Source organism: Strigops habroptila, chromosome 7 (assembly GCF_004027225.2).
Source record: "Strigops habroptila isolate Jane chromosome 7, bStrHab1.2.pri, whole genome shotgun sequence".
Classification (NCBI taxonomy): domain Eukaryota; kingdom Metazoa; phylum Chordata; class Aves; order Psittaciformes; family Psittacidae; genus Strigops; species Strigops habroptila.
Genome location: NC_044283.2, coordinates 29070364 through 29085830, shown reverse-complemented (window position 1 = coordinate 29085830; position 15467 = coordinate 29070364). Strand labels below are relative to the sequence as shown.

Here is a 15467-nt window from a genome sequence, read left to right as displayed (position 1 = left end):
AGTGACACCTCTGTAGTGGGGGGTCCCTCGGAAAACTCATCATTTGGCAGGCAGGACACATCCTCAGAGCCCTACAGCCCAGCCACCGATGTCTTCTCCCACATGCAAGCTCCTAGAGTTTTCACTCCTAGCTTCAACTAGTTGGGGGAAATCTGTGTGACAATTTAATTCATGCCTCTTCTCCCCCCTGCAGTGGGCTGGGACAGTTCCTGAACGCTCCCCACTGACACCGGCATTTCATCACCGAACCACCGAGCACAGCAAGGGAGCAGCAGCACTGTTTGTGTCAGTCATGAGCGCTGCTCTCGGGGCTCATGGTGTTGTTATACACTTGTGTTTTCAAAGATGGGTTGTTGTTACAGAGGGGTTTGAGAACGAGCCTGGAGCCTGCCCAGCCCCTCACCTCGATGCCAAGCGGCGGCACCCACCGCCCCAGCAAGGGTTACAAGTGGATGTGCCCCCCGGGGAGGAAGCAGGAGTGGGGCTGAGTCTCAAGTGGCCGGGCGGAGGAGGTGGGGCGTCTGTCCCGGGGCGAGAAGGCAGGCGGGGAGGCAGGCGGGCGGGTAGGGCAGGACAGTGGGCAGGGCGGGCAGTGCTGCTGAGGCGCCGCCTGTGAGCCAAGCTGATGCTCGTCCACGTGTCAGGAGATTTAAAAAGTTTGGCCGGGAGCGAAGCCGTGCCCAGAGAAGCGGTTCGTAGGGAGGCAGCGCGGGGGACACGCACGGCACAAACCATGGGACACCTCCACCACCACGAGCAGCCCTCCGCAGCCCTCTCCCGACGCAGCCTGAGGAAGGCAGGGGACGGCGCGGCGCTACTCCTCCTCCTCCTCCTCGCCGCCTCGATGTCTGCTTGCAAAGGTGAGGAGCATCCCCCTCGCAGCCCCTTCCTGCGGCCAGCGAGCCGCAGCCTCCCGCTCTGGCAAGATGCGCAGGAGGTGGCAGCGGCTGGGGACGGTTTTGAAGGGTGGTTTTGGGGGGGCTTCTTCATTTGTCCCTGTAGGATTACCCTGTCCCGGCAAAACTTCACTCCAGCAACTTGGGGAAGCGGCTTTTGTTCATAGCGATTTCATTTTAAATATAATTTAAAAGCTAAGAGAAACGAGATGTATCACAGAATCGTAGGAATGTTTAGGACCCTCTGGAAGCCATCTAGTCCAACCTGAAGCAATATTGATTGCATGAGGAATCCCTGGTGGTGAGGTTAAGAGGGAAAGGACAGAGCCGCTGAGGTGCTTTAGGCATAGCACTTGATTATCTTGATTTAATTTGAAATGTCTTACATCTGAAAGCTGCTATTTTGTAGCAGGGAGTGCTTGTGAAATGAGCACCACTAATGGGCTTTTCAACAAAACATGTTCTCTTTTCTATTCTATTTTCCCCCTCCAGATAGATTAACTGCTTACGTCCTGTGAAGCAGCATTACAAAATAAATTGCCATGCAAGGAGTATTTCTGTTTTGTTTGTATTATATGTGTGTGAGCTGCTTTCATCAGCTGCTTTTTGTTCAGATTTGCTATGTTGGGTTTTGTTTGTTGATTGGGTTTTTTTTTTTTTTTTCTTCCTCTTTTTAACATCAAGAATCAAAGAAATCTAAATACAGTATAGAATCACAGGACTTTTTGGGTTGGAAGGGACCTTAAAGATCACCTAGTTCCAAGCCCCCAGCCATGGGCAAGGACACCTTCCACTAGACCAGGTTGCTCAAAACATTCTGTTAAATATAAATTCTGGAGATGTGAACGAGGGGAAGGAAGGAAAAGGAGAGCAAGGACAGGCAATGGCACACAGTATTTCATCATCGTTATTATAGAAATGATTGCCAGGAGTTTGTGTAGGGAAAGCAGTGGAGAGAAGATATAAGAAGTGAATCCCAGGTTGAAGTTCCACTGACACCGTGCATCTGGCATTCTGCTGCCTTGGAAGAAGTTGAGTTTTTAGAAGTTGGCAGAATTGAAGGATAAGAGAACAAATGTGTTAACTGTGTCAATTTTTCAGGCTTTCCTCCTCCATGTTTCTTTTGAATAGGATTGTTTTCCTCAATAGCACTATTTCCTTTTTTTTCTCCTTTTTTTTCTTTTTTTTTTTCCTTATTTTTTTCTTTCTTTTCTTTTTTCTTTCTATTCCCCACCCCCCCTTCTCTTCCTATGGTTATTTTGTGTGTATTACGAAATAACTAAGTGTTAACTAAGTGTTTCCCTGTGCGTGCTGTTGTGTATGTGCGTAGAAGAAGGATGTCCTGTAGAGACTGCAGCACTGTTCCAGATAGGGTGATGGAGGGACACATAGTCCTAGGTGTGAGCACAAAACAGATGGGACTGCACATGAAGCAAGAGTTTTGTGAGTAAGTGGAAAATTGCTAAAGAAACTTAGGAGCTGGTGAAATAATTGCATCTTCTCTGTCCAAAAGTTTGTGCTCCAGGTAAAAAAAGAACAACCCAACAAAAAAAGCAAGCTGTAATATTCGGGCTTTCCTGCCTGCTGCTCTAAGTTTTACAGGCTATTGGATTTCTTCTGCTCTCCCTGGAAAGCCTTGGGAACCAGGCAATAGCAGCAGCAGTGCCCAGAGACAGCCAGGTAAAGGTTTATGGGGGAAGGTGTGATAATTTGAAGTGTTGCCCAGTTCTACTCTTTGTAATCAGGATACTGATCGCAGGCAATACTCCAATTTGAATATACTAATTTAAGAATAGGAAACAAAGTAGGAGAATTGTAATACCTTTAATTTATTTGGTGTTTTTCCTTAAACTAAAACATCTTAAAAAGCAAATTTTTCACTGGAAAGCCCTCTTCCTTTTCTAGAAGTGACCCAGAGACAGTGGCTTCCAGGTCTGCAGCCTGGGTGGCAGAGCTGGAGAAAGGAGCTGCCCTCAAGCCAAGCATGGCATCACTTCAGTATTAATCAATTGATAACATACTTAATCTTCTAAGGGACTGAGCTTTTCCACATCACATACACCAAAGAGGGGAAACAAGGCCAGTTACACATGTGCTGTCTATCACTTTCTCAAAACCACCATGTTTGTATCACAACCATTATTCATATGCAAGCATACATTACATAGCTCACGTTTAATTCTTTAATTGTAACATACAAGAAAGCAAGAGGTTGGACCCAGATTCTCAACTGGCGGTGCATGTCTTGAGGTGAGCTGAGTTCTCAGAAAGCTCAAGGTTGTAGGTGCTGAATTGCATTTTCCTGAGCAGTTCTTAGCATTCAAGAGCTGCTGTGCAAATTTTCTTGCCTGCTACTTATCACTGAGAATGGGCTAATGCTAGCCTGACCCTCAGTGAAACCTGAGTAACTTCCACACTGTTTACTGTTAAAAGATGTGAGCATCTGCATCTGCCGTGAACCTGTGAAGAAGCCTCCTGCTGCGTTGCTAACATAGAGCAGGCAGAAACTACTGGACAAACCCCACCACACCTGGGGCAGCAGACTTTCTTGGACCACACAGCTCTCAGACTTCGCATTTAATAAGTGTGCTAGGTATCATATTGTGTTCAGAGTTTTTATTTATGTCAGTGACATGGGATACTTAGACAAATGACCTCTGCTGTACAGCACTGTCAAGCATGATTTGTGTTTCCAGGTGCACCGATGCCATCCCAAGCACTTAATGCAGATGAGGATTTGCAGCTATGGAAAGAGGTAAGCATCATCTGCCATGGGAATATTCCCACTTTCCTCTGTGTCCATCCTTGCTACAGTCACACCCCACTCTCCAGTATTTCTCTTGCACAGAGTTCAGGTGTTTCTTCTTCCAGCCCTGCTTGTCCTGTACATGTCCTATCCTGACATCAGCAAAGAGGTGAAACTCCTTATTTTCCAGATTTTCTGAACAGCTGTTCCAGGAGGATGTTGAGGCTGGGTGTTGAGATATCATTCTGGGAAAACACTGTTTTGGTTCAATGGAGAGTTATGTTTGGTAACAGCTGTCATTTAACTGTCAATGACCAGGCAATCACTGTCCCTGGAAGCAACACAAGTGTCCCATTCAGTAGGTTTATAGCCTGTACATGATACACAGGAATTGTTTCAACTCATTCAGCCTTACCTCTTGCTTCTTCTGTTCTACACACAGGGCTGGGACACCATATTTAGTCCTATCCTAGCCTCTCAGTTTACTACATAAAGGATAACATACTGTGTCAATTAGCCCCCTTAACATTTTGCTACAATTGCTATTGTAACTTCCACTCTCATCTTTGAAACGAACATTTGTTTTGACCCTGGAATGTGACATGTGTGTTAACATGGGTACTTCCCTGTCCTTTTGTAACAGATGGAGCAGCAGGACATAACATACAGAGAGGGTTTAGCCTCCAACCTGCATGTCCTGGCATTGCTGTAACATTCAAGTATTCTGTTGACATTTAATTTTGTAGCTCCTGGTAACATTAAAAAGCAAGTGACTCACCAGGGGTAGACATGCAGAGAGTGAATTTCTTCCTATTGTGGCCATTACAGGAGACACTTCCCTTACTGACAGCTCCCCTTAATTCATGTTGGAGGTATTGGCTCAAAAATGAATGTATTTCTTGACTGGCACTTGAACAAGCCCTGGTGATATTTATCTCCTGGGAATAAATGGTCTCTTGGGAAGTAAGAACCCAATAGCTATAAGGGGTTTTTGAAAAAGAGTTACATACATTCTGGATTTAAAATGCTATCTTGCACATTTCTGCATTTATTGCCAAGATTTACTAGTTGTAACAAAGGATTTGTCCCTATGGTGACTGGAAACAAGGCAAAGTTCCTGCTGATTTCAGTGAATGAAAAAGTATGCATTAGATTCTAAATTCTGTGTCAAATTACATAATATAAGCAATATAAAACTATTATAGCAAGAATAATGCAGGACTGGAGAGGCTCTAAGTAAAGGGAATTTGATGCATAGCTATATATCCTAAATTAACCTGATTATGGAAGCATACTAGTTCACCAGAGTTTCTAGGAGTGAAAGAGTCAGTTCTTCCCTGTTTGTCACTTTACTAGTGGATCACTCGAGAGAAGCCCTGCCTCTAAACGAACCTATTTTTTTCCAGGAATGACTCTGAATTTATACATATGGGAACCCTGTAACTAAATATTGGGTTCCTTTACTTGTCTCTCACATTTTGTTTCTTTGTTATTTAACCAACCCCAAACAATTCACAAGCTCTCACCCTCAGGCCACATTTCTGACTTGGGAGAGAAAATTACAGAGAAGATGCATCAAGGACCATAGAAATTATTACAATTTTGTTATTTTTTTAAAAGGAATTAACAGAAATGGTGGCTTTTCCTCAGCCGTTGCTTTGTCCATGCAGGTTTTGCCTTGCATTGTGTTGAACATGAAGCAGTCTCTGGCTTGCCCCGCTACAGAATTATGGTAGTTTTCTAAAGAGTCAGCTCCAACTACAAACCAAACAAATAAACCCCAAACAAATGAAAATCCCTCACCAAGAAGAAACAGCAATTTTTTAATGTAGGATTCCAAAATTACTTCATTCACTCATTCAGCTCATTTATCTCATTCACTGCTGATTTCTCCCTCTGCATTTTCTTACTCTGAAAGTAGCGAAGCTGAACTAATATACCCAGAGACAAACACAAGATGAAGAGAAAAGAGAACAGGGAGATGTGTTACCAGCAAAAACTACTTGAACGGGGAATGCTGTGAGCTATTAGCTTTCCCACTATCTCTGCTAATGCTTTCTTGCAGATTGCCTCTAGAGAAATGAATCATCTCTTGTCTTGAACTACTCAGATATGCACTACTTGTTTATTGCTTTTTTCATTTATTGTTTTCTTTGCTAAAGAGTCCTGTTTATGGTTTTTTACCTATAACAAAATCATAAGATCCAATGCAGTGCCTACTCTCTATTTTCAAAACCCCACATTTTTAATGCAGTGTGTGAACAAGATGATTGGCAAAGCTTTTTGGCATCTGGACTAACAGTATTAAACATATAATGGAAAAAAAAACCAGTGCAGAGCAATCGAGGTTGTTATTGATACAGTTTTAAGGTTATAGAAAGAAAAGTTAAACCTCTTTATTTCATTATTATTAAATTGTGCTGCTTCAGTTGGAGTACTGGAGACTTTTTTTCCTCAGCACTGGTAATGTTTGAATTCCATGAATTCAAATATCCTTTATTGCAGTTCTTCTCCCTTCTCAATTAATAACTCCACTAGAACTGATTCAATATTATGAGATCCTTTCATCCTGAAAAAGAGACAACAGAAGGAGGATGTGATTAATTGTCTTTACGAGGTTATGAACAGAAGGAAGAAGATGGGTAGGAATTGCTTATTCACTACTATTCCAAGGTGAGATCATGATAGTACTGAATGAAGATAACTTTGAAAAATCTGATCAAGACAAAAAAGTTGTATTTCCTGCAGTATTTAGGAAATCCTTGCCACAGGACATTGTGGATGCTGAAAGTTCACAGTAGCTCAGAGAGAGATTGGTCACATTCACAGCACAGAAATTCACTGAGTTTTATCACAAAGACCTACTTTCAACTCAAAGTGCTTGTACTGCAGATCGCTGGTGGCTGGATATCATGGGGTTTACTCAGCCACTGGTCTTGTCTTAGGTCTTCTCTGGGTGTTGACATGTGGCTATTTTTGGAGATAAAATGTAGAGCTAAACAGGCACTTGTTTTGATCCAGATGAAATGGCAGTCGGGGAATTTTGGTTAGTTTGTGCATTTATTTGATTTAGTTTTTTTGTCTAGGTGTGTCACACTCTATTCTGTGCAGACATGCCTAAGCTTAACAGCAATGACTTCTTCCACAGTGCTCTCTGAGTTTAGATCCCTGGAAATATATTGAATATATCTCTTACTAGGACTATGATTTGGGAACCACCTCCTTTAAACACAATCTTGTAAGGCTCCTCGTTTGCCTGGAAAACCAGTGCAAACCTCAGATATTGCCTGCTTGGTGACTCGCACAAATTGACTGGCATGCATAAGATGTACTGGCACATAGAATCATTCAAGAGATGTGTGTGTCATACACCTGCAGGGATGCTGGAATCCGATTGGAAGACTTGTGTTTGTGGACTGCTCATTTGATCACTTGCTTTAGTTTTGTCATTTTCTTTGCAGTTTTGTGTAATTCAAAGATATCACAGAAGAGATTTAAGTACATAGTCCATAACCGAGATGCTTAAAATCATAATTTAAAATATGGCTTAGTCTTAGAAGGTTAAAAATAAGAGGGGCATGAGGTAGGTAAGATTAAAAAGAACACGTATGTGTTTGTTCAGATCAAGCAAGTACACTTTTTTTTTTTTTTTTTATGTGGGTAAGGCCTTTATTTCCCCCTTGAATGCAAAATATTTCATGAATGTACCTCATAAGGATTCCTTATGGTGGACAAGCTTGCCATGCCTTTAGCTGCACTGAACTGTTTCTGAACATATACATTTCACTTGTTTTTATTAATCTGACTTGTTAAAAAAGGACTGTGTGAAATTTTACAGATAGACGATGCATGCTCTGCCTACCTATCCCCAGATTCCCAGCCTCAGGTGAGTCAGACAGAGGTTACTCTATTATTCTGATGCTGTTTGTTATATGCAGTAGGATTGGAAGTGTGACACCTGAGTTCATGTTTTCTTTGCATTAGGTGTCCAGTACACTGGAAGAACTTTGTTTCTTGATCATGGGATTTCTCCAGAAACAACAGGTAACACACACGAAAGTCTACTTAGCATTTCTGAAGCTTGATTCATACAATTAATTCTGAGGACCAAGTACCTGAAGTGCCACTCAGTGCTGGAAGTAATACTATCAGTTCTTACTCTGAAGTGCTGTATGTCCTAATCCAATAGATATTAAAGATAGCAGGGAGACTCCAATGTTTGGAAAATAATCTCTGGGTTGGATACAATGTTTTAGGCGTTTTTGTTGCTCTAGACCGTAAAAATTATGAGCTCTCAATGGAGAAAGAAATGTACTTAGGAGAGTCGAGGGATATACAAAGGAGCATCTGCTAAACCCACCTACTGTTCTAGTGGAGAGTAATCAATGCTCTCTACAGAGTTTGAAAAGAGTAGTTACATTTATAAGCAAAGAAATGTAATGTGTCTGCCAAGGAAGGATGATCTTCCAACCCAGTACTGAAAAGTTTATAATGCAATCAAAATTGTCCATTTTTTTCTTTTTTCCCCCTTTCTTTCCTAACAAATAAAAGCCTCTCTACTGATTCTTACTCCCACAGGGCTTAGATGAAAAAGACAACACCAAAAGGGTAAGATTTCTATGTATATTTTACAATCACACTAACATTGTCAAGAAAGTGATAACGCCCTTGCCCTGTTTTGTAGTAAACCCCCACTTTCAATTTTTTTGAACAGTTCTTATTTCATTATTCTAAGACTCATGACTCAGGCAACTCAGACATCATGGTAAGTGGCATAGCACCTCCTGTGAGTACATGTGTGCTTGTACATAAAGCCAGGGTAATATTCCTTTTTGCAGTAGTCTCTCCAACTCTATATCAAGCTCAGAAATGGGAGTTTCATGTTTAAGATATAAAGTGTGTTTTAATAACACGGGAGAAAATCATCAATACTGTACAGGCGTGAAAAGCATCCAGACATTCGTGGGATCCCAACTGCATCTTAATCTTGCAGCTTCAACATTTCAGAATAAGATCAAATGCTTTTTTCTGGTGCTGGAACATAACGTATTCAGTGAAACAATACAGATCTATAGAAGCTGAGAACATGACCATAAATATGAAGAACTCATAAAGCTTTTTTTATTCATTAAATTGTATGGGGTTTTATGCATGTCATAAATTTGTACCAGGCAAAATAGTATCTAAGTCTCACTCAGACTTTGAATAGTATTTTAAATGAAAAATACAATTTAAAAAATAGCCTAGTATTGTTGCTATAAAAATATTGTCATAAACCAACAAATAAACTACATGTGATCCATTCTTGCTTTTAAAGTGCAAACATAATCTGTTCTTTCTGTGCATCTATGTGTTTTTTCTGTGCACTGTAGGATTTTGAGAAAGTTAAACATTTACATGTTTTGTCATTTCCTAACAATCAGTCTTACATGTTAATGTCCATTTTTGTCTTGTTCTTTACGTTTCTTCAGAAACGTGGTATATTTTCTAGAAAGCAGTATTGCTGATACAGGGGCCAGCGTTTTCATGACAGAGGCTCTGGAGGTTTTAATGCCAATCAGGGCACAGTGAAATGAGCTGTTCCTGCTGTTGCTCCTGCTTAAGAGGTTACTGCAACCCCCTTCGTCTCCATCCTGGATACCTTTGCCCATGCCTGCCCACAGAGATTTCTGCTTTCTCACTTCTTCTGGTTTAGTTGTTTGGTTTTCTAGCCCAGTTCCCATAGATACTAACTTGGGTGAGATCCATCATTCCTTGGCTTTATTAGCCTCTTTCCATTGACTGCAAGACAGAGCCCAAGTGGCCAGCTGGGATGCCCTTGAACTACTCCACTCATGTCAGACTTCACCTTTCGTAAATATTATGATGCCACATTGCCTGCCTTAGGCAGACAGTACAAAATTTGTTCCAAGTAGGCAAGTTCATTTTAGCTATTAAGTACATTAACACTTTGTTAACTCTAGTTACTCCATGTAATTCTTTTTTTGTATTTTCTAAGAAGTATGATATGAAAAGTCATTATTTTTGAAGTTACATTTACATGACTTGAAGGTTTAAAATGATTAATAGAACATAGGTTTTTCTGCTTTATTTCTCACCATGGAACTCTCTCCACAAGCCTGCATAGTTGTGTTTTGCCAGTGGGGGCATTTAGGCTGCACACCATGCCACTGTGCTTAACCAGGCTGTCTGCAAGGCTTGTAGAAAACAAGGAATTTCATGATTGGAGCTTGTCTTTTAGGTAGAGTGACCAGTGCCATGGTTACAAATTTTACTTGAGAATGGATCCCTCTTGCACACTGTTTTCTAGCAAAAAAATAATTTTTCACGCTACAATTTAAGTTATTTTGAAGTAAAATGGACTTTTCAGTACAATGGAGATTGGAGCTGCTAACTTCCATTGTAGATAACTGTAGAAATGTTAGCATGAGTACTGTATGGAAATATTCTCTGTACCACTCGCAGAGGTTGATCAAAGTCTGAATAATTGTAATTGTCTGGGCAAGAAGTCTGTAAACAGTTCTGAACTTGCAATGAGTAAAAGTGAGGACGCAGCTTTTCCCTCTATCATCCTGAGTCACATTTGCAGTGTAAATATAAATGTTGGTACCTGTTGTCAAGTCAGAATGTTAAAAAAATAGATTTCTCAATTAACATCTTCAGTCGTTTTTTTGGTGCATGTTTGGTCCATAAGCCAATACTGCAGGAAGAGACTTTTTTTGCATCATAAGGTCTGAATTTCACTGTTGCTCGTGTATCTGTGTTCATGTCCTCTCAGTCTTCTGTCCTGCATCCTTTACTGCAACTCGTTCCCCAGCTTAATGAGAGAAGACTGAAGAGATACAAACTAGACGTATGTAATCTTAAACTCTGTATACTTGCGTTCTCACACTTTGTGATTCATTACCTCTTCTAAAAATGTCCTTGTAGACCTTTCTGCCCGTAACTTTTATTTTCATTATTTAATATCACTCTAATACATTTGCATTAGAAACATGAGGGTTTTCTATTCTTTAATTAGTGAAAAATAACCCTCCTGGTACTTAACATTTTAAACCAAAAACTGCTGAAGTAACATACGCTTAACATAGATCAGTGGTAGAACACAGAACCTATGTATCAAAATGGATCTGTTAGTCCTTTTATAAAAAGAAAAAGCCTTTCAAATTTTATATATGCAAATATATTGCATTGAAGTTATGTTTTCTAGGGGGTTCTTCCATACCTCCCCTCTGTCCCCTCCTGTTCAGAATTCTAATAATATCTACTCCTTAAATGTGTATTATTTATGGCCTACAGCTCTAAGAATTGCCAAGTAATTTATAGGCAATTTTACTGTTTAACTTCAGGTGCAGATTAATACAAATTTTATTGTCAAGTCCGTCTAAGACACTGAACAACATAACTTTCAGAGGGTAGACATTAAAATAGAACTCTAAATAACCATACTTCTTCACAAATTCTTATGTTTCTGTATACATATATACAGGCAGGTTTGTGAATATACATGCATATGCATTACAATTATTTTTTAATATCTCTTGGAAGATCAGAAGGTGGATGTTACAATGAAGACAGATTTTAGCTTCAGTTGTTTTCTAATACTAACCTTCTGACATGAAATCAAACAAGAAAACTAGGTAAACTTCTTTGAGGCACCTGTCCATAAGCAGAGAATGATATATTAACATAAATCACAATTCCATGTTAGCCATTGTAGTCTTGATTCCTTTTATGTCCTAGATCAATTTCCTTAACTTGCAAAAGCTGCCTATTTTTTCGCTTATTTGGTTTTGTTTTTGTTCACGCATTGAATAGAAAAAGTAGAAAAATAATGAAATACAGATGCTGTAAGACACTCCAATGGCAATGTACAAGACCCAAAAGACAAATTTTTATCCTTTCGAAATACAAAAAAACTATAGTACTGAATGGATTATAGATCTGAGATGGGTATTTCAAAGCCAGGTAATGCTAGAATGAGATGGAAAATATAAATAAAAATCATACATGTTTTATGTACAGCAAAGAACCTGAGTATCGTGGTATACCTGGTGAACTAAAGTCAAAATTAAAAGCATGATCATGACACACCTCTGGGAACAGTCTGGGATCTCATTCTTGGGAGGAGCCCAAGTATTTCTGATATTTAAGCTTTGCACTGTTGTCTTTCTGTGAGGTTCGAAGACCAACTCCATTTTGTCCATAGAGACTCCTCTTTCCTGAAGGCACTCTGGTTGTGTATGGGTAATGAAACCTGGCAAGTTGAAGGCAAAGGCTGCTCATTGTTACTAGAACCATTCTAAAGCAACATGAATCAAGCCAAAACTTGAGGTGGAATCTGGCCCTCATTCATATGTTTTCTGCTATATCTACATGACAACATGTTACTGACATGGAGCAATACACATAAAGCATGCCTTATGGGGCAAGACTGTATAATTGTACTGAAAAAATACGTTAAGTATGTGCATAAATAACCTCTCTATATGTGTTAATTTACAAGAGTAGACATTATTTAAAATACTTTTTTCCCAGGAAGAACTTCACGGACCTGGAGGGTTTCAAAGCAGAGGATACTTTTTCTACAGGGTAGGGTTTGTTTGACTTTTTTTCCTTTGAATTTTGTGCTAAGCATTACAAATCAAAATGTACAGAAACCAGTGAATTACAGTAAGAATTACTGTGACTGAGGGAATTTTTTTCAGTAAGAGCATCCAACCATACAGGATTACCCAAAATCTGCTCAAGACATATTCTTGGATTAAAATAAAGGCATAGTAGGTAATTTTTGTACACATCTTAATGTTTGTGTATACACAATACCATGCTATGCCTTAATAAGTCATTGGTCATTATGTATATAAATCTCGGAGAAAGTTCTAGAAAATATAGCATATCGGACAATCCTTCTAAAGGTTTGTTCAACACGGTACATTTGCATGTGATATAAATACAACGCCATGCTTACACAGTGTATCAAAACAGCTACTGGGCCTGACCCTCCTTTTTCCCTTGTGTTTTCGCCAGTACAGTTAGAAACCAGATAAGAAATTCTCATGAGAATGAAACTACCCTGTTCATCTTTCATGCCACAGAGTCCTTTTACTCCATTTTAGCAATATTGAGCAAGTTAAAGATGGCAAGTCAGATTTAATAATAACTCTCTTGAAATTGGTTAATATTTTTTTCCTATTTAAATAAGAAAGTGGGTAATGGCTTTGTTTAAAGAAGTGGCTATGATTAGACTTGATGATCCTAAAGGTCTTTTCCAACTTAAATGATTCTCTGATTCTAATGAAAAGACAGCAAGTTTATATGGTTACATTTCTTATGTACCAGGCTCGCATCTTTAGAGTTCTTATGACAGGCCAAAGTTATGGGTAATATTACTAGCGGTGCATTCACGATGCCAGAGTAAAAAACAAATCCTCATTAAGCTTAGAAAGACACTTTTTTAGCAGCTTTAGGAGAAATTGTATCAAGTCCCTCAGTAGTGGAAAATATTTCTGAGAATGACTATGGTGAAAAGGGAGAAACTCTTTGCCTATGTTAATGAACACAATCTAAAAATAAAATCATTGAGTGACATTTATTTGTTTGTTAATTGCAACAAACACTTATAATGCAATAACAACAGTCTGAAAGCACATTTTAAGAAAATGAAAAAAGAACGATGGATAATGGTCTCTTAGAGTGCCTTCTTGTGGCTTTCTCCCCCTTACAAAATCATACAAGATGGGCATAATTCATTCTTCAATCTATACACAGAGAATTATATTCTCTAATTCTCTTCCAGAGGTGGATATACACTAAACAATAACTGGTCTCAGGTTTATATTTAATGATGATTAAGTTGACAGAACTGAGAAGTTTACCAGTTTCCATACACACTAAGTTGTGTGGGGATTTGTTTACAGATCATGTATTGAATATTTTTCTTTCAGCCACGCAATGGAAGGAGATCAGTGGATTTTCGTTAAGGAGGTATTTATTTAATATTCTTAATGATAATCTACATTTAAATGAGTTTATTTTTGTACAAATAGGCCACAATATTTATGTTGAGAAGTAGTCTCAGAAAGCCTTTGACTGTGTAGCCAACTTAGATTTCTACAAACTTCTCCCATATGTGTTAAATTAACATATCTTCAGATGAAGTGAATAGAAGCTGTAGGTACTCAGTTCCTAGAACAGAGAACACAGGGGTGTTTCAGGCAGCAAGAAACGGAAAATATCTGAGATTCAAAAACAGTTTGAAAATTTAGCAATGATGGTAAGTATATGCCAGGAAGAACTGATTCAACTACCTGTCAAATACATACTGAGAAGTAAACCAACATCCTGGCGATAATCTTACATAAGAAACTGAAACTAAGTCCAGCCTTCAGAATTTAATTCAAAAGCAGTCAACTATTTGGAGGATATAAAAAAGTATGCCAATATTATAATGCTCTGTTTCCTAATACATTTTATAGCTCTATCATTATTTAGGTATTTAGTGTTATATCATACCAACAGCTAATGCTTTTTCTTATTTTTCAGGATTTCAGATTCCTGACCTAGAACTAATGCTGCAGGAATGCTGAGTACATGGACATATTGTTTTCCTTACAAAAATTATTTGTTATTAATGTACAAAGTCACTAGAATGTAAATGTTCTTAAACTAGATTCTGTTAAGGATTCAAATGTTTCTTTACTCTTTTGGTTATACTAAAATCATATTAAAACTATTGCTTCCTAGTGTTGTGATGTTTACAACTGTGTGTAATGTAACTGTAAAATCAATGTGTGCATGCAACAGACATTGCCTGTTATGTATATTTTGTTACATGTATGTAACACCACTGTTACGTACATTTTTTTCCCCTTATAAATAAAGGCAGTTCTTTTAATGAGAATGTTTGCAATGTAGACTATTGTATTTTTTTTATATATATATATTGTGATTTGTGCAGTCTTTAAAATCACAGCTTATCTAGGCAGGCCAAAGAAAAGGTGTGGATTGGTTTTCACGATGATGTTCTCTACCCCTGCACTCCCTTCACTGTAGTCTGTGGACTTCTGGCGTTCTGCAGGGTCAAGATAATTGCTCTGCAGGTGATCTATAGAACTATATCTATGATAAAGGAGTTTGGCAGTCGTCCATAAGCCTTAAGGTTAATAGCATTTCACTGGCTGAAAAAAAAAAAAAAAAAAAAAAAAGGAGAGAATTTCCATTCCCTTAACTAAAGGAAATTGAACAAGTTGCATGTTTTGAAGAGATATTATGACTTCAAACGAAATACAATGGCATCTTTTTTTTTTTTTAATAGCTATTAAGTACACAGATGCAGTATGGTTCTCATTCAGAAGATGACTTAAATAACACCTTCTGGAAGAAGGTGTTATTTACATTCTTCCAGAATTAGGATTCACTTGAAATCTCAGCTGGTTTTGATGTAGACTTAGAGAAATTGTACTCAAAAGCACAAATTAGTTTCACAGTCTTCCTAGGTGCTCTCTCTGAGTTTGTTTTCACACCAGGGTTATGTTAACTTATGATGTTCAGGTTGTAATTATGTATTAAGCAATTAGGCAATTAGTGTAGAAGCGGATTGGGGTTTTTTAAGATTGTATTGACTGGTCAGGGATTAAATTGACCTCAGCATTACTGCTCCCGCTTCTGCAAGCTTGGATGAGCAGCTGAACTTCATAAGGTAGGTGGGAAAACAGATGGCTTCAGAGGAGGAAACCAGCTTAAGTCCTGTTCCTCCTCTTACCCGCTTGTTTTCACTCTGCAGTTTGCTGTGCCTCCAGTTAAACTGCTGCAATTACCTATGA

The 15467-nt window shown here is 38.9% G+C and overlaps 1 protein-coding gene across 2 annotated transcripts; it reads left to right on the top strand.

The window, feature by feature from the left end:
* Positions 1–665: 665 nt before the first annotated feature.
* On the top strand, positions 666–14542 carry NMU (neuromedin U). 2 transcript variants are annotated; one of them, XM_030493108.1, is made up of 9 exons: positions 666–860; positions 3593–3651; positions 7481–7528; positions 7627–7686; positions 8221–8250; positions 10421–10495; positions 12181–12234; positions 13590–13629; positions 14188–14537. In XM_030493108.1, exons 1-8 carry the CDS (start codon positions 734–736, stop codon positions 13623–13625), a joined length of 489 nt encoding a protein of 162 aa, XP_030348968.1. In that variant the 5' UTR covers positions 666–733; the 3' UTR covers positions 13626–13629; positions 14188–14537. The 2 variants fall into 2 exon arrangements, with proteins under 2 accessions (XP_030348968.1, XP_030348969.1); XM_030493109.2 differs by lacking the exon at positions 10421–10495 and having other exon boundaries at positions 14188–14542.
* The last annotated feature ends 925 nt before the right edge of the window (positions 14543–15467 follow it).